The sequence below is a fragment of the Biomphalaria glabrata genome, chromosome 7, assembly GCF_947242115.1.
Source record: "Biomphalaria glabrata chromosome 7, xgBioGlab47.1, whole genome shotgun sequence".
Classification (NCBI taxonomy): Eukaryota; Metazoa; Mollusca; class Gastropoda; family Planorbidae; genus Biomphalaria; species Biomphalaria glabrata.
The window spans coordinates 38,398,980-38,424,828 of NC_074717.1; the positions used below are offsets into that span (position 1 = coordinate 38,398,980).

At 39.4% G+C, this 25,849-nt stretch overlaps 2 protein-coding genes across 3 annotated transcripts in view; one reads left to right on the forward strand and one right to left on the reverse strand.

Moving 5' to 3' along the window:
* LOC106078282 (neuronal acetylcholine receptor subunit beta-4-like) overlaps window positions 1-7,007 on the forward strand; it is a 136,185-nt gene extending 129,178 nt beyond the window's left edge. The window contains exons 12-13 of the mRNA XM_056035293.1: window positions 3,055-3,124; window positions 5,267-7,007. Of these exons, the coding sequence (XP_055891268.1) occupies window positions 3,055-3,124; window positions 5,267-5,824 (628 nt within the window). The 3' untranslated portion in view covers window positions 5,825-7,007. The remainder of the gene's footprint in view (window positions 1-3,054; window positions 3,125-5,266) is intronic.
* Window positions 7,008-8,894: 1,887 nt separating this feature from the next.
* On the reverse strand, window positions 8,895-15,357 carry LOC106069548 (uncharacterized). 2 transcript variants are annotated; one of them, XM_013229240.2, is made up of 2 exons: window positions 15,226-15,357; window positions 8,895-11,389 (listed from the first exon to the last, which is right to left on the reverse strand). In XM_013229240.2, the coding sequence occupies exon 2, from the start codon at window positions 11,213-11,215 to the stop codon at window positions 10,115-10,117; it is 1,101 nt and encodes a 366-aa protein (XP_013084694.2). In that variant the 5' UTR covers window positions 11,216-11,389; window positions 15,226-15,357; the 3' UTR covers window positions 8,895-10,114. The 2 variants fall into 2 exon arrangements, with proteins under 2 accessions (XP_013084694.2, XP_013084702.2); XM_013229248.2 differs by having other exon boundaries at window positions 15,222-15,346.
* Window positions 15,358-25,849: the final 10,492 nt, after the last annotated feature.

Consider the following 25,849-nt stretch of genomic DNA (forward strand, 5'->3'; position numbering starts at 1 on the left):
AACGTGTTGTGTACAATGGTTCAACCTAATATCACAATTATTGGTATACTTACACATGTGTAGACTGTCTTTTCATTTCTTTTATGAACTGCCCTTTTTTTTTAAACCAGCGTCGCCAAACTTTGTCCTTAACGGAACACTTTACACATTTTGAGTATTTAGAGTATACCTTGCATATCTTTTTTAGAGAGCTTAATTCACTTGGTAAGAAACTCCGCTGGCGAAAAGAAAATCTAAATCGACCACCTGCGGACAATGGTTATGCTTGCCCTGGATGTGGCAAAATATTTAGGTCACAGCTGGGGCTGGGCAACCACGGGAAATACTGCACTCCTCACTAATCTTCGGACTCGAAGACAAGCCTTATTAATTCACTTGGTGGCCTACTATTTAATTATTTTAGCAATTTTTAAATACATATTCAGGCCTCGCGAATTAAAGTTTGTAGAACACTGATTTAAACCATGATACACTTTGAAATAAAAGTATGTAAAGTCACACGAGCCATGATACATTTTCTTAGAGTGTAAAGAAGCAAATTGTTTTTTTTTTTTTTCTAGGTATTTATTCTTTAAAAATGTGCTTCAATCTTACCCCTCCCCCTGTTGTCTCCCCCTGCTTCCAGAAATAGGCGCTGCTTCTAACACATACCACTAGGGTTCCACGACAATTCGTTCACTGACATTTCGTTCACCGACAAATCGTTCACGACTTTTCGTTCACGCGACTATTCGTTCACCAGACATTTCGTTCACCAGACTATTCGTTCACGCGACATATCGCTCACAGACTATTCGCTCACAGACAACTTGTTCACAGACAACTTGTTCACCGACAGTTGGTTCACGACAAATCGTTCACGCGACAAATCGTTCACGCGACTATTCGTTCACGGCACGGACAAATTGTTCACAGACAAATCGTTCACTGGATAGTAACATATTGTTAATATTATATATTCTCATCGCCTGTTTAATTTATTTACATTAAAACTTTTGTAGCTATTATTTCCAAATGCAAAAAAATTCTAGAGATCAGGTCAAATCCGAGTTTATTTAATTTCGTTGTTGTTGTTTTTGTTGTTGTTGATATTTTGTTAATGAGGACAGTATGTGATAAAAATTATACTTAAAATTTAAAAAAAATTAAAAAAGAGGTCTTACAAGCTAGCTGAAAAATGTAAACGGGCCCTCACTTTACTGTAGGTAACATTTTTACTTTCACCTTTAATATACCTTACACCGACCTTTTTTTTGTTCATCTACCGTGAATCTAGCCATTCATCTGGATACTCTAGTTAACACCTAGTGGAGTGCTAGTCAGACTGGCTCCTCTGGAAGTAATCAAACTTTATTGGACATTGCCTATACACATGTTCAATCTGTTATTATTGAAAATATCTACTAGACACTAGTATAGTACTTTCCATCAAGTTTAAAAGGAGTTCTATTTTATTTTTATTTTAGTTAACTTGTTTCAATGTGACCACCCATTGGTAGACTAATTTGATTGCTTGGACTTCAATAACAAATTTATTGAAACAATTTTATTTTGTTGTATTGCGATAAATTATAATTTTTGATAGGGGATCAAAATATTTCCTAGTGTTGTATATGTAATTAGTTTTTTTTTTCTTAGATGTCTTAATTGATAAGTATTAACCTTAGATCTGTATCTAGTATGTGACGTTCAGAGTTGAACAGTGAAACCATATATTGTACCAAATCTAGTACCATTGTTAAAAATCTAAATTATCTCTCGTAAAAACACTGAAAGGATTGTGGAAAAAATACTAGTGTGTCTTAGCTAGCCAGGAAAACCAGTGACTTGGCAGAATGCATGACGCGTAGGACGTAATCATCTTCTTTTTTGAAGAAACGTCTGTATTATATTTGTTTTTGTTAATAAGATATCAATAAAATGGGTATGTTAATTAAACATCTTTATGTCGTGTCCCCTACCAATAGATATCAGCACACAAAAAGAATGTCAGTTAAGTACAACTTTCAGACCTTGTGATCTATTGGAAAGGCGATGTAAATGTCAGCTGCTTCTAGGGCCGACGGTTAACGAGGATGTCACGTGGCCAGCTTTCCTTGACTTTTCCTTACTAGAGTAAGGCTCCCATTAGAGCTTGCTGGACTCACGGGCGTCCTAAAATTACCACAATTAAAAATTCATGTCTTCTGTGATGTTGCTAGTTCAGGCTGTCTTGAAGTCAACCAATTACTCTGCAATCGTTTGGGTGTAATTGTTCGGGTGTATTACGTGCAGTTGAACGACAACCCAAACAAGAACTGGCACATCGATTGTAACAAGTGAAGAGATGTAGTCCCCCCCTTGAAAAAAAAATATGTCAATATTTTTCCACTACTGTCAAGTCTTACAAGGGCATTTTCAATCTAAGGGGAAGACCACAAACATAAACTTGTCCTGTTGGCTCATATTTCTCACGGCTATGGCCAAATGCGGGGAAGAAGAGGAAACCGTGCCTCATATTCTGTTTGACTGTCCCAGACTTGCTGATCTCCGTCTCGACAGGTCTGGGAAACCCACAATTCTCGACCTGTATGGCGACATTTATTCACTACGCAAGACAGCAGGGTTTCTGTCCAGGGCTTTTGCAAGAGAGGATTTAAGCCTCTCAAGCCCTCACTCAAATGGAGTTTAATGATGATGATGATGAATAGGTACCTGTATGACTAATATACATATAGTATATACTTATTGTATAGGAAATAAGTGAATATGAAGAAACTATTTATAGTTGGGAATCCTTTTGATTTTCTCAAGAAAACAAAAATATTCAATGAAAGAAATGTAATAATATGTGAACACATACAGATATTTTGTGTGGAAAATTTCCCCAATTTATATTCGAAGACATCTCGTTTAATTATATTTTAACCAGTTTTACTAGCGCAATGTAAGTCGACTAGTGTTGAGACTAAAGATTGTGTAGGTACATTTTTTTGAAATCTCAATTTAGATATAAAATGGATTACACTGAAAATAGAAGCACTTTGACTTATTTGTATATTTATACACCTGCAGAAACAGCAGAGAAAGTCACCTGACTGATACAACGGATGATAAGGAAGATACAACTGTTGAAATTGAGAAGGTAAGGTTTTCAAAGTCAGAATAGTATTTTTTTTCTTTTAATGCATATCAGTGTATCTCAAACTTTTAGTAGTGTCCATTCCCCCCAAAAACTTTAAAAAATATTTACTTTCTCTCCCACGCCTCTTTCTGGCAGCTAAGATGTCTGTTTAGTAGTGCCCCTCCCCCCAAAAAAAAAATGTATATAAAAAATAATGACATTCGCCCCCGCCCCTTTTTGTCAGCTAGAATATATGTGAAAAGCTCTCCAAGGCGTTCTGCATTCTGTACTTAAGAATTGATTCATTCTCCTGACGTCTGCAAGGCAATATTATTCTTCAAATAAGAAGAGCGCAAGTGGTTGAACGTGTCGATACTGAAGTGTGAAATACTGAAGTGTGAAATACTGAAGGCGGTATAACGTATATCTTTGAAATATACTTGAGTGTCTAAAAATTGTCTAAAGATTATCTTAAGATTGTCTTAAGATTGTGTCAAGATTGTCTTAAGATTGTCTAAAGATTGTCTTAAGATTGTGTCAAGATTGTGTTAAGATTGTGTTAAGATTGTCTAAAGATTGTCTTTAGATTGTCTTAAGAACATGTTCGTATTTAGCAAGCCGATTTATAGAGGACCTTTCTAGGTGATGATGTATTGAAATCTCTTCTGTAATAATTTTTTTTTTAAATCGATCTTGCTTGCAGAGGCTTCAGGCGATAACAGCTTAAAACTTTTTACTTTGACGAAAATTGACAGCGTTGATATTATTCTTGATACTGGATATTATACTTGATAAATACTCACATATGAATTTATAACCACAATACAAATACAAAAGATTTAATAATAATAATAGTAATAATAATCTTTGTTTTCCATAAGGAAATTTGTCTTACAATTTACAAATTCAAATGGCAAATAAATAAAAAAATAATAATAAAGATAATAATAATGGGACGGTACTACTGCAGACCTGACACATCAGCGGGGCAATCCATTAAAGACTAGTCAATTTTGTTTGCCTTTGACGAATGTCGAGCCGGGCTGTCAGAGAATGACTAGTAATTCAAGTTTTAAAAATAATTGTTGGCCTATAGTAAAGTTCCCCCTTTAGACCTTGCGACTCTATAGAGCAGATGATATAAAGGTCATCAGTTTCTATGGCCGCCGGTTAACGACTTTGTCACGTTGCTAGCACAAAGACAAGCCAATTTTCTTTCCCCGACTAAAGCCAGGTACCCATTAACCAAAATTTAAAATTCCAATCTTCATCGAGATTCAAACCTGGAACCTTTCGGTTCGGAAGCCAATGCTTTACCTACCAGCCACCTCCATTTACAAAAAATAATAAAGATAAATACACGACTTCTAACTTATATAGAATAGCCTCCGCAATAATCTAAGCGAGACCATTCATATAGAGGGTCTCAACACTGTCTTGCGTCGTCGTAGCCTGTGGGCAGTGTAGACCAATAGCTTGTTGCCATTTCGTACAAACCTGTGACTTTACTGTTAGAGCCGCCACTCCGTAATTCTAGTCCACGTATTGTCACTTTTGTCATGACTAATTTGTTTATTTCAAAGTGACTGCACGCGCTTAAAAAATAATAAAATGGAATCGCACTAACTTCCTTGAGACAAACTGGCAAGTGAATGCTATTACATTTAATTAAATCATGTTTCCATTTTTCTGTCTCTAATTACTGATTAAAAACAAAAAGTTTAATTATGCTTTTATTTTAAGATCGTTCACATATTATTAAGGAGAAAAGAACTGCAATAAAATAAAACAAAACAAAAACCCGGAAAGATTGAGACATGATTCATAGAAAGCAATGGACAACAAGTCTACCACTTGGCATTGTTTAAAAGTACCACCAGGGGTAAGCGTACCACAGTTTGAAAACACCCGATCTAAGGAAAATTGTGGTCAAATTTCAAACGCTGTTCTATGAAAAACATACACACACCTTACATTCTACTTTATATATTAGATTAATATTTAAGTAAATCAGTCACAAGTAACAAATTTGTTCATTATAGTCATTACATTCTTTTATTACTATATAAACCAAATCATAACTCTTTACATTGAATGATGCTTTTGAAAACTGTAATTTATATTCAGTTTTAAGTTTTACTTTTGTGTGTTTTTTTTGTATAGCCACTAGGTGGAGTGCAGAGGTCAAATCATGGGTCACGTAGCTATGGCAACCGATCTTTTAGGTCGGGAGGCAACAAGGATTCCAGCGACGCAGAGGTGACAAACGAGGGTCCGAACAACAACGCTAAGGAGGAGTTGGCCGCTGAGGTCACTTGGGAGGCTGGCTCTAGGTACCTCGGCCGCCCTTACAGGGAGCCGCACCCCAACTCCAGCCACAGCACAAGAAAGGCATACGTCTCTCGTGAGGAGCACCCTGTCTTGGAGCGGGCTTCGAACCACGCTCGGGCCACCTCCGCTGAGAGCTATGAGCTCAGCCGCCAGACCAGGCAGACGACATACCTGCACGACGGCTACAACAACCTGCCCGGCGACTCTCAGGAGATACTTCGTCCAATGGTCGATCCACAGAAGACTGACCAAGAGGTGACTTGGCACGACATCGGAAACTCCCTTGACCGTTGGCTATTCTGGATATTCTTCTTGGTCACCAACACAGTCACTGTGGTCATTTTGGTACTGTTTATCAGAAACGACACAGAGCTTGATCTATCAGTGTGATGAAGGCTAAATACTGAACCGATTCTTAGTTGTCAACAGCTCAAACTTCTTAAAATGGCACTAAAACATCATGCCAAACTGGATCGTTTTGTGCTAGAAATTAATGCCGCCATAATATTCTTTCTCACTAATTAATGTCTAAATGGGAATGATCCGTCAGTGAGTGCTATTGAAAGGTGATAAATGCTGCTTTACTCTCAACTGTTTAAAAAAATGCTAGACCTTCTGCATTCTGTACTTTAAAAAACAGCTACATCTTAGTTCGTTCATGGCTCATATTATATACATCAGTGCTGCCAAACTTTGATTGATTTCGGTTAAAAACAAATATGCCAAATATGCTAAACCTTTAGCTATGATGCCAAGGTGGACTCTGTACTGACATCTTCACTTGTAACTTACAAAAAGGACTACGACTTAGCTTTCTGTTTTGTTTGATAGTTAAAAAGTGCTACTAGTTTGGCCACTTTTTAAACTATCTGATGATGCCATACACGATATTTTTGTGCTAGAAATGGCTGACTAGCTTGTGCTAAAGACCAGTAGAGAGAAAGCTCAAATTCACCGGAGAGGCATAAAACAATGACTTGATCACTAAGGCGTGACACTATGGTGTTTTAAACTGATAAGGACTGTTCGCATTTCTAGCTTGAACGCTATTAAAATATCGTAAATTTATTTGATCTGCTTGATCATCGAAAAGAAATATTTTGCTATTTTTATCATGTCATGACATCTGTTTATATATCACCACCTATATGTATTCGTTGGTGTCTCTAAGACCACACAGGGGCGCCGTTTAAAATGTTGTCTTTGGAATAATGTTATTCTCATCCATAGCCTGTCCCCAGATCTTAACCATTGAAGCTAAAAAAAATAAGCCTATGCATTCCCCCCTTCTCCCATCACTTTAAAATTAACAAATTATGAAATAAAAAAAGTTATGTTTAATTCACTAGAATGACTTTGAAGAACAAAGTTCACTAACCAGTAAGTTTGTGTATTTCAAGTCTTGTTTTTTATGTTTCTCAAGCAGCCATAGAAGTAAATATTTGGATTTGTTTTGGCAGAAGATTCGTATGTATTCTTTTCTCTTCCTAGTTGTTCAGACCCAGGTCACTTACTGTCTCATTACCCTCTTATATCATTCATGCAAAAATAAAATAGTTTCATGTTTTGGTTATTGAATGATATTTTTATGTTTGACGTGATTTCTTTTTTTGATTGTTGTTTGAAATATTTTGAAATATAATTCTAAAAATAGGGTTCACAAAAACATTACCTGTTTGAGACAACCACGTTGCCTGTTTGAGACAACCACGTTGCCTGTTTGAGACAACCACGTTGCCTGTTTGAGACAACCACATTGCCTGTTTGAGACAACCACGTTGCCTGTTGGAGACAACCACATTACCTGTTGGAGACAACCACATTATCTGTTGGAGACAACCATGTTGCCTGTTGGAGACAACCACATTACCTGTTTGAGACAACCACGTTGCCTGTTTGAGACAACCACATTACCTGTTGGAGACAACCACATTACCTGTTGGAGACAACCACATTACCTGTTTGAGACAACCACATTACCTGTTTGAGACAAGCACCACGTTGCCTGTTTGAGACAACCACATGACCAGATTACCAATTGAGACAACCACAATACCTTTTTTGAGACCACATTACCTGTTGGACAATAACAATATGATCTGGTGGATGACAACCACATGACCTGTCAGAGGACATCCATATGGTCTCCTGGAGAGTCAAAGAGAACGAATGGTTGCTCATGCGGTAGCAGTATGAACATAAAAAAAGAGGAGAGGGTAACTCTTTGAAACTGGAGTAGTTTATATTTTTTTAAATTTTTTTTTTCTTTCGTGCACAATCAAAAGTCAATGAGTGTTTACATTTGAATTACAGCCACGCCCTTCGTGGCGACGTTTGAAAAACAGATCAACATGTTTTACAGGTGTTACAAAAAGGTGGAGGAAGGGGGGGTGCTGTTGATTTAACGTAGGCTCGGAACAAACAAATATGTCGTGAAGATCTAACACAGCGGACGACCCGTACACACACTGATGCGTGCATTCACACACACACACACAGGCATAACAAACACACGTGCTGAGAGGTTAAAAACACACCATTGTCTCTGTACAAAAGATTCATCCTTATGGTCATGCTATCTCTGAAGTGAAAAAAAAAAAGATAAATTTATTATTTTAAAATTATAATGTAAAAAGCCGGTTATGACTTGCGTGCCTTGGCTTGGACATCTGATCTAATGCATTTTATTTTTTTCAAACATGACGAGATGTTCTTGCAATGATTTAAACACTTTTTAATGACCCACGAAAAGGAATGTAAGCTAGTCAGAACTTCATGGATCCTTCGAGAACCTGCAAGGACGCTGATCTCAAGAAAGGCTCTAACGATTTTTCTAGAAATTAAACAGTTGATGTATATCGCTGATAAAAGAATTACTAGCTCGTTGGCCACATAGGGAAAAAACTCTAGTTTGACCGTAATAATTTTTCAAAGTGAAAATAAATAAATACAATTTTGGCTTGAGAAGAAGACTTAGATCTAGAGCCAACATTGGTTTTGAAAGGACTATCGCGTTCTTCAAATGAGTATCGCGTTCGGGAATTTCCGAATGTAAGGCTTTATTGATTCGAGAGTTTAATAAATTAAGCATCACTTGGTAGCAATGAATGGCATCCAAGAAGTTCTTTATCTCTTCATCTGGCGATCTTCATATCAACCCTGCCTTATTACCGCTAGTCTGTTGCCCATTTGTCTTTCAGTATGTATTTAGTCGCAGCAGTGTCTCAGAGTTAATCTTCTTATATTTCCTTATTTTGTTATTATATTTTTGTGTTACAAACGGAGGTGTATGGTAATTTGATTCTGCAGAGTAGAAAAATAATCACATAACTTTTACAATAATTATTTTTATCAACACTTCTTTCGTTCTGTACACCAGATACACCAGAAAATCTGGCTAGGGTTGGATAAACTAGAAAAAACTAACATTGAAATTAAAGCCAAAAAAAGGGAGTTAATGTCTGTTTAAACATAAATTTTATATTTCAGAGTTATCCATCATTACTTTACACAAACGAGCAATACAGATTTTAATCTTAGCACAAAAAGAGCTGGTCAATTTGTTAACAGTCATTAAGATAAGCTAAGAGAATGCGAGGCCATTCGTAACAGACGGCCACAGCACTGACCTGTAACGCCACAAGCTGTGGGCAGTTCAGTTCAATAGCTCGTTGCCATGTCGCACAGACCTGTGAAGTGGCTATTGGTCTAAAGTGCCCACAGGTTGTGATGGTGCAAGTCAGTGTTCAGGGCTTGCATAACGATTGGTCTCGAGAGAACGTCATCGAGTCATAAATTAAGGAAGAAAAAAGTACATTAGATGTTTACATTGACCCTGCGGTGGCCTACATATTGTGGCACATCTAAAACAGACAAAAATTAATTAACAAAACAAAACAACAAACACAATATTTACACTTCGATAGAGGAATGTACAAAATGTTTGTCATGAGATTTATGTTTAATTTTAATATTTGCAGACATAAATCTAGATATTTCAATAGTAGGCATTGCCTTCAATTTCAAATAAGTCCAGTGTTTCACAGGGACACGCAAACCCAGTTGCGACCTGCATAGTTTGCCATATTTAATGCAGACAAAGCTTTTGTCCTCCAAGGGTCTATTTAAGTTTTATTTTTGTTGTTTGTCCCTGACTTCGGAAGGGGTCTTAGGGTCTCACATGTGTGTCCCGTGACCTTCGCGAGAGCTCACCGTTGTCAGAAGTCATCTGCCAACAACTGTTGTGCCGCTATGCCAGTGAGGGCGAAAAAGCAACTTCCCCAATCTCGGAAGAAGTTCAAACTTTTGTTGAATTGTTCATTGTCGATGATAACACACGAATCAATCAAAGAAAAAATCCTCTAGTCAAGTTATGTGGAAAAGGGAGACAAAAACTAAGTGGTATTTTCTCTGACACACAATCACGCATATTAAACTTTTGACAGTATTTTTTTTGGCCCCAATAGTTTCACAATAAAGTTGAATACACCTGCAAGTAGAGATAACTGACTGATATTTGGTAAAGAAAAGTATTAACAAATTATTACTGCGTCTTCAACATTGAATTATCACTATGTTTATACAGCTTACATATGTATTTGTATTCACTTTCAGTATCAATATTATTTGAGAAGCACTGACCACTAACAGTATCACTTTCCTGTTCCAGCTGCTAAGATACTAATAAAGAAATTCCTGTCTAGCGACGATATTTTTGGAACAGTCGCTAATTCTGCTGTTGTCGCGGTCAATGTTCTCAAACTCTTTTAGTATGTTGGAGACTTCCTCGTCAGCACTCTTGCTGTTGATATTGTAGTTGTCGTTGTCTGTCACATCTGTGTCATTGTCTTTCACATCTTTGTCATTGTCAGTCACATCTTTGTCATTGTCAGTCACATCTTTGTTATTGTTAAAAGCTTCTTGATTTTCTTTATCTTCCATCTTGTCTTCGATTAACATGGCTGGAGTAAAGAAAAAATGGCTGACGCCGTCGTTCTCATTCAGATCGAGGCTCTCCTCATCCACATCCGGGAATGTTGGTCTGTCTAGACTGCACGTGCGAGCGAATCGCTTGGAATTGTCATTCTTTCGGCTGCTTAGATTAATCGTGACGCAGTTAGAAGTCAGCTTTGTGCTGCCAGGACCTGACCTTCTCTCGTGAGTCGCCGACAACGCCGGCAGTGACATACGTGATGTCAGAACGTCATCTTTTCGTTCCCCGTTTAAAATTTTTGAGGCGTCTTGATCTCCGAAAGCTTTGGGGACGTAATTAAACAAGCTGTCGCTCCTTCTGCGTGCTTTCATCTCTCCGAGGTGCCGCTGCTGGGAGAACGAGTTTCGAAGTACAAGCCCGGAGGTAGCTGGAACTTTGTTGCTGAACTGGAGAGGATGCAGCTTTTTAGCGTTGTAAAAGCAAGGATGGTTCAAGTTTAACTGTTCGGAAACGTTTCTTTGACAATTCCAAATGGGCTGATAGCCCATGATGAAGTCAGGGTTATGTATGTCATACATACTGTCACGATTGCCATACAATCTGGCATATTGGTTATACATGTTTTCCTGATGGTCGTACAGTGTGTCGTAGTTGTCCGAATCTAGATAAAATTGGGGGTAATTAGGTCTGGCCGGAAGAGACTTTTGTTTTTTCATGGTTACTTCCCTTGCACCGTGGTTTCCTCTTCCTTTCTTTGTTACAGTTATTTGGAAGCCCAGCATTTTGTCTTTCGTTGTCTCTTCGGACAGAGAGCGACGTTTCTGAAACCAGTGAAGAAGAGAAGACATCCTTTAAGGTCGTTAGAATTTCAGAGCTGCTTTTTTTGTTATAACTTAATTTATTTCATAGTTGGCAATTAATCCTAATTCAAAACAATGTTGAGATGTCCTGGACGCCGCTGTATTCACATTGCAAGAAGGCGAAATCCGGTGTCAACAGTACTGCCAACTTGGGTCTAACACCTTAAAAAAGAAGAACACAAATGAAGATTACAAATGATTGAAACTACCTTACACTCAATGCTAAATAAGATATTTTTATAGTTACAAACGAATGAAAATTCAGTTTTGTCTACAATTTCCTCCTCAGCATTAGGCTACTACAAGAATAAATGTAACTACACGCAACCTACAGGTAAATAAGATAAGATAAGATAATTTTATTGATCCAATCAAATGGAAACTCAGTTTGACTACAATTGACAAATAATTAAACACACAACCAGAGCTTGACGAAACTGAGCTTCTATGCACGTCTCAGGACCACAAACGATCTCGAAACTGAGCTTCTATGCACGTCTCAGTGACCACAAACGATCTCGAAACTGAGCTTCTATGCACGTCTCAGGACCACAAACGATCTCGAAACTGAGCTTCTATGCACGTCTCAGTGACCACAAACGATCTCGAAACTGAGCTTCTATGCACGTCTCAGTGACCACAAACGATCTCGAAACTGAGCTTCTATGCACTTCTCAGTGACCACAAACGATCTCGAAACTGAGCTTCTATGCACTTCTTAGTGACCACAAACGATCTCGAAACTGAGCTTCTATGCACTTCTCAGTGACCACAAACGATCTCGAAACTGAGCTTCTATGCACTTCTCAGTGACCACAAACGATCTCGAAACTGAGCTTCTATGCACTTCTCAGTGACCACAAACGATCTCGAAACTGAGCTTCTATGCACGTCTTAGTGACCACAAACGATCTCGAAACTGAGCTTCTATGCACGTCTCAGTAACCACAAACGATCTCAAAACAGCTTGATCTGCCCTGCAATGAGACGAGCCGACCACTTCGTCCAGGTCTGACCTAAGAATGGTTTCCTAGTTGCAGATAGTCTTTATAGATTGTGTATGTTTTAGCAAGGCATCTACTGTGAAATATTCTTCTCTCTATTAATGTCAGGTTTTTAGTAAACAAAAGGTTTTATTATTATGTCTTTTCCCGTTATAATAATTAACATTCATAAACAAGTACAAATTACTATAGTAGAACTATTGAACATTGTACAGAAATATAGTTCTATTGCTACTTATTTTTGTTAGTAGATAATCTAGATACAAACTTTCTATTATTGAAATACTATAAATTTAGATATAAATTAATCAATTTTGTGTTTTGGACCTTCGGAGTAAGAAGTCAAAACAGGTCCATGAACCATACACAAGGGACAGAACTAAGATATTTACACAAGGGAGAGAACTAAGATATATACACAAGGGAGAGAACAAAAATACATATACAAGGGAGAGTACTAAGATATATACACAAGGGAGAGAACTAAGATATATAAACAAGGGAGAGAACTAAGATATATACACAAGGGAGAGTACTAAGATATATACACAAGGGAGAGAACTAAGATATATAAACAAGGGAGAGAACTAAGATATATACACAAGGGAGAGAACAATGATACATACAGGCGTAACAAACGCGTTTTTTCCACACCAATGCATACATACACTCACAAAAATACACAATCCTAGATGCATAACAACATAAAAAGTGAAGGCCTACATCGTAACAGAAAGTAGACTTCCTATAAATAGCATTTAATTTTTATGTACATTCTGACATTGTCAGAAGAACACTAGGATTATGCAGGAACAGTAGGTGAACGTCATCGGCTACAAGGACACGTGACTTTTCAAGTCAAGGAGTTCACCTCTGAAGCTAAAGACATGTAGAAGCTTAGAGCCTCATTCAAGTCAGCGACCCCATTAACGACCAGCGACCAAACATAAAAATAAAAAGAGCAACACGAGAACTGACTATCAGGAAACGCTGCGTAATGAAGATTAGCCACGAGACAGCAACCAGGAAATAGAGAAAGGAAGTCTGGACCTTTGGATGGTACGGATTGTGAAATGTGGACTAAGTCTAGCGACCTTGTGACGTGTGATTAGTGGACCATGTCTGTTTACACTAGGTAAGGTTACCATGTACAGGGAAATACAAAGAGTTGTCTGAATGTCGCTCATTACCAAGAGAAAGTGTCAAAGGTACATTACGGTACAATCACACACACACACACACACACACAGAGAGAGAGAGAGAGAGAGAGAGAGAGAGAGAGGCTGTTGACAAAGACCGAAAGTCTAGGGTGATAGTGTCTTTTTACGCTTTATACTTTGCCATTAGCCACATTTCTAGAAAAAAAATCGTGCACAGCTATTGAACACATTTATTTTAAAAAATGTAATTGACCGTTGACCTATTTAAAACAAATAGGGTCCCGCGGGTCCACTGTAGCTCAAAGCATGTGTATAGCCTAATCATACACGAGTCATTAACTTCTAAGTTATATCCATCCCTCCCAGTGGTGCTACAGCCCATGAAGTACCTTGACCTGCTTCATCACATCCTTTCATTCAGATCTCTCTTGATTATGTCGTCTCCCTGCTCGAACTTTATGTTTTTGTAGATCTACATCGTCAATCCATGGTAGTCGTGGTCTGCCTTTCAATGCATGCTTTTGTTTTATTGTTGTTGTTTTTTTTTTGCAAGTGTATCGCGTTATTAAAACTATCATTATGTTACAATTAGAGGCTGTATTCAATTACAACTGAATTCACAATTCCTCTATACGATGAAACATGAAATGCAGAAAGTAAAACAAAAGATAACAAAAACACGTAAGTTTTTGAAACATGAAATCAAGATCATTACCAGCACAAAGAAACGACTCTTGAACCATTTCAAAATAGCGTGCCGTGTTTCTAAGACTGAAAGACTCATTGAAAAAGTATTTCAATGGAAATAGTCACACGTTCTCTTTTTTTTAATAATAATAATAAAGCTGGTCTTCGAGTTTGAAGATTAATAAAGAATGCAATATCTACCGTAGCTACGCATCCCCAGCTGTGACCCACATATTTTGCCACAAACAGCGCAGGCATAACCAATGTCCGCCGGTGGTCGATTTAGATTTTCTTTTCACCGTCTACGTCCATCCTCGGCAGAAGATTTTCTTTTGGTCTCAACTGTGTATCCCGCTGCCCATGTAAGTGATCTCCAGGTGTCTCTTTCTGAAACATCCTGCTTTTATTATATAGCGCAACTTTCTTGCTTTAGCGTGCACAATGCGCTGTGGTCCAATCTCATTTTTGGACCAGTAGAGGGGGGGGGGAGTCTCGAAGCAGTTTTTTTAGGCCCTTTTTTTATACCATAACAACCATTACTATTACCTAGTTCATTATATAACATTTATTATACAACGTGCATAGGAAGCAACTCAAATACAATAGGCGCAAAGTGACGTCAATCGAACGATACACTAAATACGTTAACCCTTTAAGTCCTACATCTTACATAAAAGCATTTGACAAGAGCCATGACTGATAGTAATTTGCTAAATGTAAATTGCGAGGCTCCTTCCAGGCGCGAGGCCGAATTATGATCAATTGGTCAAATCGGCCTAAGGCCGACACTGTAATGAGACATGCATAAACTAGTCTAAAATAAGACGTGAATTAACCAGTGTACAATAAGATGTACAAGAACCAGTGTATTATTTGTAAATTGTCTGAAAGTGGATTTTTACTAATAAGAATAAAATGTATATAAACTAATCTGCAATAAGATTTGAATGAATCATTTAAATCACGTCTTATTAAGAATATATATATATAATATTATTAAGAATAAAACTTGAATGAACAAAACTTCAGTGATACATGTATTCAGGTGCCTGGAAAGATACTGAACAAAGTGAAGGTTGACAACATAAAAACAAAATATTTTTTTGCTAAACGGAACAACAGACTCTAAAACAAAACACTTACTTACTTAATATTAAAACTTTACTCGTTGCTATAGAATCACCCGAATCCAGTCAGTCCAGACGTTACACTACACCACTGAGAATTTGAAAGCCATCTGCCTAGACAGGGCTCTCTTTTCATAATGACAAACAAGCTTTATGTTTGACCTTTTCTGATTTTTTTTTATAAGCTGTACATAGATCATATTTTTTTTTATGCAACAAAAAAAAAAGTTACCTGTGAGCTTTCCTTTGCGTAGGTGAGTGTGTATGTGTGTGACGTCAGGGCCACGTTATGTCATGCAAATGTGACATGTTTTTGTCAGCGAGTCCACTTGACCTTGTTGGGCACATTTTACGAAGTATGTTCATACCATCAAATGAAGTGGCTCAGTGGATAGAGCTCTTGGTTGGTGATTGAATGGTGAGAAATCAATGAAAGTTGTCTTTTTTTTTTTCAGCTGAGATTTGAACCGTAAATTCTTCGATTCCGAAGAATAAGGATGATTGCATTGTTTCACATGACTACACAAACCCAGTTGCGACATGCATTTTTGTCCCACCTAATGCAGACAAAGCCCTAGCCCGCTGGGGTCTGTTTAAGTTTTTCCGGAGGATTCCAGCTACCCGTAGCTTCAGCGTGGCGCCTCCGGTGGAAACGTCTAGTAGTGGAACTAGAAATAGTAAAATAGTAAAATAGTAGCGAACCAGGCCCTTGCGGGACCCCCAGGGTGAGCTTTTTTTTTAATCTCACTCGGGGTAGGGATGGAACAAGTAGCCCGCACACCAGTCCAAAAAGTCCGCCACGCCGTTCCACAAAGGGGGCCGTCATCAGAAACCCGTAGCTGGAGTGGCGGTCCCTGCACGGAACAGTGGCGCTTACATTATAGGAATATGAAACAAGCTCCCCGCAGTCAGCACTTTCCTCGGCCACTTGTAGCGAGTGGGGTCCAGGAACTGGGACGGTGCGCTGTGTACTCGGCACAGTACGGTTATAGCCCATTCAACCAACATGGCTGTCTACCACTTGGAGTCCTCAGACAGGACTCGGGATGGGGAATCCCTTGTCCAGGCCTGGTTGTTGGATAAAAGCCTACAACCAACGGGATAATGGCGCCCTCATAGGCGCCGATTCCCTACTGGACTTCACTGAAGGTTTAAGTTTTCGTCTTTTGCGCTTGTTTTCGGCAGCGTCTTTTCTTTGGGACTCAACTGTGTGTCCCGCGGACTTGGTGAGAGCTCTCCAACTCTTTCAGAGCTCATCTGTTAGCAGCTTCTTTTCTCTATGCCAGTGAGGGCAAAATGGCGCAGAGTTGATCTGAATAGCGCTTCCAGGGTGTCTCTTTCACCCAGTCCTCCTTTAAGCTCGTTTTGCGCATGCGTGATAATGGTTGGGGATTTAAGACAACTAGAAAGACCAACTAACTGTAAGGACATCATTGAACAACTAGTGATCGTTGTGCTGGTCACTTGGTTTGCTCGTTAGCCCTTGGTCGGTTTCATGAAAGACAATAACTGCATACATACAAAGCCATGTCGAATATTTGAAAACAAGGTTATGGGCCAAACAAAACTTTATTTATGTGTACACCACGCAGCACACAGGCCTGCTTTACCTAACATATACATCCCAACACACACACTACACGCTCATACAGTACACACACACACCACTTTGCGCACAACACTTTTAGCATATGTAATATACATGACACATCACAGGACACACTCAACACACATAATACATCACAGGGCACGCACACCACATAACACACACAGCAAACACTCTCTACACATCAAACTGTATACACATCACACACTGCACACACTGTACACATGAACACACACAACAATTCTCTCCTAGACATTCTTACCTTCTAGACATAATGCATGAGTCCCACCAGAAGAAAGTGCAAACCATTTTATTATCTCAATTATTGTCATTTTCCCATTTCGCAGTCTGAGTTCGATAGATGATTACTTTAGAATCATCTCGAGTGTAGGATGATAAAAAAAATATTGCTGCTAAAAATGTTCTACTTCTCTCGTAGAAACCAGAAAATTAAACGAAACAGTTTCAGGAGCAATAACTTAACTCAGAAAATATACCAAGTATATACACAATATTGAAAAAAAAGTCCCAATTTTTGTTGAATATATTAATAACTGAAGTAAAAATAAAAAGAATGTGTAAATAAATGAGATAAAGGCATACTTGTGAATTAAAATCTTTTACAAATATAATATAGAAAATATTAGCACCCGAATCTATCGTGAATGGTGAAATTCACCTACTTTATCTCTAAGATTATCTCATCTTGTAAGATACTACTTGTACACTATAACAATGGCACATGAACTCCACCGTGATAATATAGTCTTACATGCAAAGTCAATGTTATCTACACACGATTCAGACAACCCATTTCATGCTCTACTGACACTAATGAAGAAATAGCGCTTATACGAATTTATCCTAGCAACTGGAAAAGAAATTATCTTTGTGTCTTTTTGAGTATTTTATTAGCGTGTGTTGTTTTTTTAATTAGTATTTCTTTATGTAACAGTATTAACAGTTAAGTTATTCTTGTGTCATCTAAAAAAAATGGTATTAATTAACTAAAATATTCACTTCTAACATTAGCTAAAACGATAGTGATCAGATGTAAGCTATTATGAGACAATGACATAGTCATTTCATTTTTCGGGCTCTCCACAGTCAAACACATACTCCACACACAGCCCCACACATAGGCCACGCGCCTCATAGGCCCCCATACAGCCCCACACATAGGCGCACACTACACACGCGGCCCCACACATAGGCCCACACCACATAATCCACAGAGAACCCCACACATAGGTCCACACGCCACATACTCCACACAGAGCCCCACACATATGCCCATGTGTCACATACTCCATGCACAGCCAAATACATAGGCTACTACACATACAGCCACACAATTAGGCCCACACGCCACATACTACACACACATCCCCACACATAGGCCCACACGCCACATACTCCACGCAGAGCCCCTCTCATAAGCCCATGCACCACATACTCCACGTACAGCCCCACACATAGGCCAACGCGCCACATACTCCACACACAGCCCCACACATAGGCCCACGCGCCACATACTCCACACACAGCCCCACACATAGGCCCACGCGCCACATACTCCACACACAGAATCACACATACTCGCCACATACTTCCAATAGACATCGCCTTACAGTCCCACACATACTTACTACACACTCGGCACTACACACACTCCCCCACCTACGTATTACAGTGTCTCACGTTTAGTGAGCGACGCAGAGTTCGAACAGAAATAATCTTCTACATATATAATGCTTATAACCGCCCTATGTTTTATTTTGAACAATGCCCTGTCAATCACCGCCCTGCTCCATACCTGGGACTAACTCCCAACAATGAAATGCGGTCACAAATATTTCACCGAGTGACCGAGACAGGTGCAATCGATCTAGTCCCAGGACATCTCACCTGTACACTAAGAGGTCTGGCATAGCCTGTCTGCGTGCAGACAATATAAAGATGGATTTAGCAACACGATTCATTATGTGGATTATTTTCGTATATTTGAATGAAGCTGTGAAGTGCTTACTGTTAATAGTTTGCCGTTTTTATTGCTCGAGTGTGCGCGTTCACCATCTTTACGTCGAGGCGACAAGGGCAATCACCCTAGGGTTGGAGTGGCTTGTTGTGTGAGTTGTGTTCTATGAAATGCAGGCTTTTTAACTTAAGCAGTGTGCTACTGAAAGAGTAGATTTTTGGCACGCTCTGGCGTCAATTTACGTCGCCCTGTCAATATTTTAGTCAGTCATTAAAAAATAGCCAGTGGTCAGTGGTTATCCACTACTTAGGCAAACTTTATGAACGGCTTACTGTCAGACATACAGGTGTGTCAACTGTAGGACCTTAGTGACCTATTTGGGGGGTGGGGGGCTTTCATTCCAGACAATCTGGACTTATACAGAGCGTTGTCAGTTGTTGTCTGTATGATTTGTCCATAGATACATGAGTAATGCGTTGGAAACATGTTCACCCACGATCTATATAAATGCTTGTAATTTATGAATACAATTAGTTGTTGTTATTCGCTGTAAGTTGCTTAACAATGCTGTGATGTTATTTTACATCATGTATCTCGTAGATCTAGTTCAGCGGTTCTTAACCTTTTAAGCTCGGCGACCCCTTTTTACATACTCTCACTATGCGCCCCCCCCGCCACCCTAGTTCCATCGAAGAGTTCGAGATATGAGGTTGTTATTCTAGAGTGATCTTGTTGGTAGTTTTAGTCTATCTATTTCAATATAGACGTAGCCTACAGACGGACAGGCTGACGATATAATAAGTCACACCTTTTCCTGTTCGAAGTCCTCTAAAATAAAACAAAAACCTCATCGAAAGGCGATGATCCTGATACAAATAAAGCCATCATCAATAAAACTGTTAAATAAACCAGCTGATGTGACTGAGTGGGACATGGTGTTGGTCTGTGTGATCGTGTGGTCAGGGCAGCAACTGCCAGCAACTAGATGTCTGCCAGCAACTTGATGTCTGCCAGCAACTTGATGTCTGCCAGCAACTTGATGTCTGCCAGCAACTTGATGTCTGCCAGCAACTTGATGTCTGCCAGCTATTTAATGTCTGCGAGCAATTTCATATCTGACTAACGATTTGATGTCTGAATAACAACTTCCTGTCCGGCCAACAATTTGATGCCTGAATAACAACATCATGTCCGGCCAACAATTTGATGTCTGACCTAAATTTTGATGCATGTCATACAGTTCAATGTCTGATTAATATTGCAATGTCTGAACAACATCCTGATGTTTTAGCATCATTTCAATATGGCCAACTTAACCCAGAGGCGCTGTGGCTGAGCGGTAACGCTCTTGGCTTCTGAGCAGACGTTCCCGGGTTCGAATCCTGGTAAAGACTGGGATTTTTTTTTTACGGGATCTATAGAACAAAAGGTCTGAAAGAGAAACTTCTTTACTTTTGACTACTTAACATACATTTTACTTACAAAAGCAAGACGGACCTGAACTTAATTCAAATTAGTTTGTCAATGAAATAGAATTTGATAGTGACCCAGACGCTGTCATTTCTCTGCCTTCAAAACTTGATGCCCAAAATTACTAAAGATGAGAAAACAAATAATTGTAATTTTAGAATCTATTATATTAGTTAGCAAATTTTAACCCACTGAACCAAGAGTTAACCAGAGAATCCGCTTGAAGACTGTTTATTGGTAAGAAATCCTGGCAATATAAAGTTACAAACCCTCAATATAAGTCGAGCGAATGATTTATGAACTGTGGATGTCTAGAACAGAGATGTGTACCTGATAGACTTGACTTTGTAACTAGTGTCTAGCAGGCACAGGGGAATCATAAAACACCATTTGTCAGTAAATATAGGCGAGTTTTAGAGACCGTAGATTATGGAAGAGTGTAGTATTTCCCGTGGCTGGAAGAGTGTAGTATTTCCCGTGGCTGGAAGAGTGTAGTATTTCCCGTGGCTGGAAGAGTGTAGTATTTCTCGTGGCTGGAAGAGTAGTATTTCCCGTGGCTGGAAGAGTGTAGTATTTCCCGTGGCTGGAAGAGTGTAGTATTTCCCGTGGCTGGAAGAGTGTAGTATTTCTCGTGGCTGGAAGAGTAGTATTTCCCGTGGCTGGAAGAGTGTAGTATTTCCCGTGGCTGGAAGAGTGTAGTATTTCCCGTGGCTGGAAGAGTGTAGTATTTCTCGTGGCTGGAAGAGTAGTATTTCCCGTGGCTGGAAGAGTGTAGTATTTCCCGTGGCTGGAAGAGTAGTATTTCCCGTGGCTGGAAGAATGTAGTATTTCCCGTGGCTGGAAGAGTGTAGTATTTCTCGTGGCTGGAAGAGTAGTATTTCCCGTGGCTGGAAGAGTGTAGTATTTCCCGTGGCTGGAAGAGTGTAGTATTTCCCGTGGCTGGAAGAGTGTAGTATTTCCCGTGGCTGGAAGAGTAGTATTTCCCGTGGCTGGAAGAGTGTAGTATTTCTCGTGGCTGGAAGAGTAGTATTTCCCGTGGCTGGAAGAGTGTAGTATTTCTCGTGGCTGGAAGAGTGTAGTATTTCCCGTGGCTGGAAGAGTGTAGTATTTCTCGTGGCTGGAAGAGTAGTATTTCCCGTGGCTGGAAGAGTGTAGTATTTCCCGTGGCTGGAAGAGTGTAGTATTTCCCATGGCTGGAAGAGTGTAGTATTTCCCGTGGCTGGAAGAGTGTAGTATTTCCCGTGTCTGGAAGAGTGTAGTATTTCCCATGGCTGGAAGAGTGTAGTATTTCCCATGGCTGGAAGAGTGTAGTATTTCTCGTGGCTAGAAGAGTGTAGTATTTAATGTGGCTGGAAGAGTGTAGTATTTCCCGTGGCTGACATTATTAGCGATGTCTGTGGTAGACATTAACATTTCCTACACTTGGGTCACTGGCTTCTGCACTGCAAACAATCGTCTTCTACGTCTTCACTAGGCAGTGCGAGCGGAACAACTGAAGAGCCGGATATGACCCAGCCATAGACAGGAAATGACATCAGGAGTTGTGGCTTGGGCGTCACATATGTAAGAATGTGTGGTACATTGTGTATTTAGTTAATGTCATTAGCTAGTCACTACGTTACGTTTGTATATGTAGGCCTACTCTTAGCTGGACATCCTCCAGGACATCCTCCAGGACATCCTCCAGGACAGCCGCCATGATGTCAGCGTGTTTTACGCCTTGGACGTGTACACTGAATGCCAAATGGGAGAGAGATGCAGGTCGTCACCTCACAGTTTGAAAGCAGGACATAAAGCTCTTCAAGAAGCTCTTCAAGACAGACACCGACATTTGGAAGGAAAACGCATCGTATAGACCCACATTAATTCGAGTCCGAAGATTAATGATGAATGCAGTTTTTCCCGTGGCTACGCAGCCTCAGCTGTGACCTATATATTTTGCCTCATCCATTGCAAGCATAACCATTGTCCGCAGGTGGTCGATTAAGATTTTCTTTTCGCCGTCTGCGTCTGTCCTAGGCAGCAGATTTTCTTTCAGTCTCAAATGTGTATCCCGCGGCCTTTGTGCGTGACCTCCAGCTGTCTTGTTCTGAATGTTCATGCCACCAGGTCCTCTCTTCTATCTCAGCTAAGACAAGTTTGCGCCTAAGCTGGTCTTTAAAGCGTTTCCATGGAGCACCTCTGTTACGTCGACCACCTTTTAGCTCACCAAAATAAAAAGACTGCTTTTGGCATACCTTCATCCCCCATACAGGACACGTGCTCTGGTCACATTAAGGCAAGTATAAAGGAGAGGTCCTGGATCACAGAGGGTGAACATATCAGAAGTAGGGAAAAGGCTGAAAGGGCTGCAGCAATTGGTGAACACAGATGCATTGCTTTTGACTGGATGTATATCAAGCATTGACCTCTTAAGTCACATGAGAAGTTACAGAGGGAAGGCATGGATTCTCGAGGGGGAGTTAAAGATGTCGTAGACTTAACATCTACTAGCTAGACTCTGTTTATGAAACTCAATGTGTTCTTCTAGACTACTTCTACATTTTATTATGATTTCTCATGAAGGAAGACAAACTAATCCATTTCATATTATATGCTTTCGTATTCTAGACCTTTAAGCCCGCCTGGTGACATTTATGTTCGCATTTATCATGCTCAAGTCTCAAGGTTTTCAGTAAAGTATTTGGAAGCATAAAAATAATAATTATAATAAAACTAGAGAGAAATTAATTTGATTTTGATGACATGCACCGAGTTTGATACATTCAAAGCAATTCAAGACTTGGGTGATGGCTGAGGTGACAGAGTGCTAAGAATCAAGTTTTAGGGACAAATAGGTATCTGACTAAAAAAAACAAATCATGGGAGTAAAAAGGGGGGGGGGGGCGTGTAAGGTGTAATGTTTCTTTGTTATACTCTTGCAGACATTTTGCTATAAGACTTGCTATTTAGTGACTAACAGGAAATTACACCTAAAAAGTTGATTTGTTAAAGTATATCAAAAGTTCATGAGATTACCAGTAATCATCTTATTTCATTTCACAAGTATAAAACACCTCAATTTAGTCATAGATAATGTAATCAAATAGTCGCTCTACTTGCCTTTATATGTGTTATATATATAGTGTGTGTGTGTGTTTTTCTATGGTGACGGAGGGACGAAGTTAACGATTGGTTGTGAATGATGCTAGATAAGAGGAACTGTCGTCAGTATTAGGTAGGAGAGACGTTTTATTCTAGTGAGTTAGATTTTATCTTAAATACCATTCTATATTACTACTGATGCCTACTCTATTGATTGCATTGCTTCAAGTTGAATTTGTTTATATTGCAGTAAGAGTTCTATTTAGTTTTGTTCACAATCGAAGTTATTTCAAGTGTTACACGTTATAATGTAATACGCCGACAGTGGTTTAGTTGTCTGCCAGTGGTTTGGTTGTCTGCCAGTGGTTTAGTTGTCTGCCAGTGGTTTGGTTGTCTGCCAGTGGTTTGGTTGTCTGCCAGTGGTTTAGTTGTCTGCCAGTGGTTTGTTTGTCTGCCAGTGGTTTGGTTGTCTGCCAGTGGTTTGGTTGTCTGCCAGTGGTTTGGTTGTCTGCCAGTGGTTTGGTTGTCTGCCAGTGGTTTGGTTGTCTGCCAGTGGTTTGGTTGTCTGCCAGTGGTTTAGTTGTCTGCCAGTGGTTTGTTTGTCTGCCAGTGGTTTGGTTGTCTGCCAGTGGTTTGGTTGTCTGCCAGTGGTTTGGTTGTCTGCCAGTGGTTTAGTTGTCTGCCAGTGGTTTGGTTGTCTGCCAGTGGTTTAGTTGTCTGCCAGTGGTTTGGTTGTCTGCCAGTGGTTTGGTTGTCTGCCAGTGGTTTGGTTGTCTGCCAGTGGTTTGGTTGTCTGCCAGTGGTTTGGTTGTCTGTCAGTGGTTTAGTTGTCTGTCAGTGGTTTGGTGCAGTAAGTCAACCACCGTCAACAGCAACAGGCCTATACACTCTTGTTATCTCTCTCTGTCTCTCCAACGTCCTATTCTCATTCTCTCTTTCTTCCTCTTTCATTTTTTTCTCTCTTAATCTCTTTCACTTCACTCTCGATTTCAATCTCTCTCTCTCTCTCTCTCTTTATATATATAATTGTTATTTTTTTCTCTCTTTGTTTCTCTTTCTGTGATCAAGTTTCACCTGTCTCTTTGTCATGTGTTTCTTTCGCATTTTCTCTTGTTATTGTGTATGCCTTTGTTCCCCTCTCTTTCACTCATCCATTTCTTCGCTACTATCCGTTTCTCTCTCTCTCTCTCTCTCTCTCTCCTCTCTCTCTCTCTGTCTCATGGCTGTCATCCTGTCTCTCAGACCTGTTCTTCCACCGCCACACGTCTTAACACGGGACTGTTTTTCTGAAGCCGGATATGAATGCAACCCAGAAGACAGGTTTTGTTTCAACCTCGAGCTGCCTAAACAATAAATGTCAAGTAGGGCGCTCATTAACCCTACCTATACACATTACAAAGGTGTTTCAGTATTCAGCAGCAGACGTCGAGTTACTCAGTTATGGCATACACTTAATCTGCTTCAATCTTGTTTCTTGAAGTCTGGCTCTAGGACACTTCCTGTCTTTAACTATTCTGGTCTACTTTGGTATAGTTCTTTGTCTTTCAGTATCCATGTATATTTTGGTATAGTTCTTTGTCTTTCAGTATCCATGTCTACTTTGGTATAGTTCTTTGTCTTTCAGTATCCATGTCTACTTTGGTATATTTCTTTGTCTTTCAGTATCCTTGCCTACTTTGGTATAGTTCTTTGTCTTCAGTATCCATGTCTACTTTGGTATAGTTCTTTGTCTTTCAGTATCCATGTCTACTTTGGTATAGTTCTTTGTCTTTCAGTATCCATGTCTACTTTTGTATAGTTCTTGTCTTTCAGTATCCATGTCTACTTTGGTATAGTTCTTTGTCTTTCAGTATCCATGTCTACTTTGGTATAGTTCTTTGTCTTTCAGTATCCATGTCTATTTTGGTATAGTTCTTTGTCTTTCAGTATCCATGTCTATTTTGGTATAGTTCTTGTCTTTCAGTATCCATGTCTATTTTGGTATAGTTCTTGTCTTTCAGTATCCATGTCTACTTTGGTATAGTTCTTGTCTTTCAGTATCCATGTCTATTTTGGTATAGTTCTTGCTTTCAGTATCCATGTCTACTTTTGTAGAATGAAATACCAAGAAAGACACAAAGATTTCTTATTCTATATGCTAGAACAAATTCGTACAAGTGTTCCTTCCTCCCTAGTGTCATTAGAAAATGGAATAGGCTGCATGAGTCATCTAGAAAAACCAACGACTTAGCAGAGCTGTAAAAGTTGAGTAACATACATGACTAGATTGACACATGAAATGAGTAGGACTCATACGAGCTAGTGGTATTTAAATTTTAATAGCATAACACTCACATATCAGCAGACATATTCTTGAGCTCTATGATCTCTGTTCTTTTGATTGAGAACCACTGACTCAAAATATCACGTCTTTTATGTCAAGATCTCTAAACTTTAGTTCTCTCTTATCCTCAGTAAGTCTCTCCCCCCCCTTCCGCCTGGCCATAATTAAACATCCAGAAACCTG

Bases quoted from the DNA above. Each gene is read 5' to 3' on its own strand.
- LOC106069548 (XM_013229240.2), bottom strand. From the start codon at position 11,215: ATGTCTTCTCTTCTTCACTGGTTTCAGAAACGTCGCTCTCTGTCCGAA.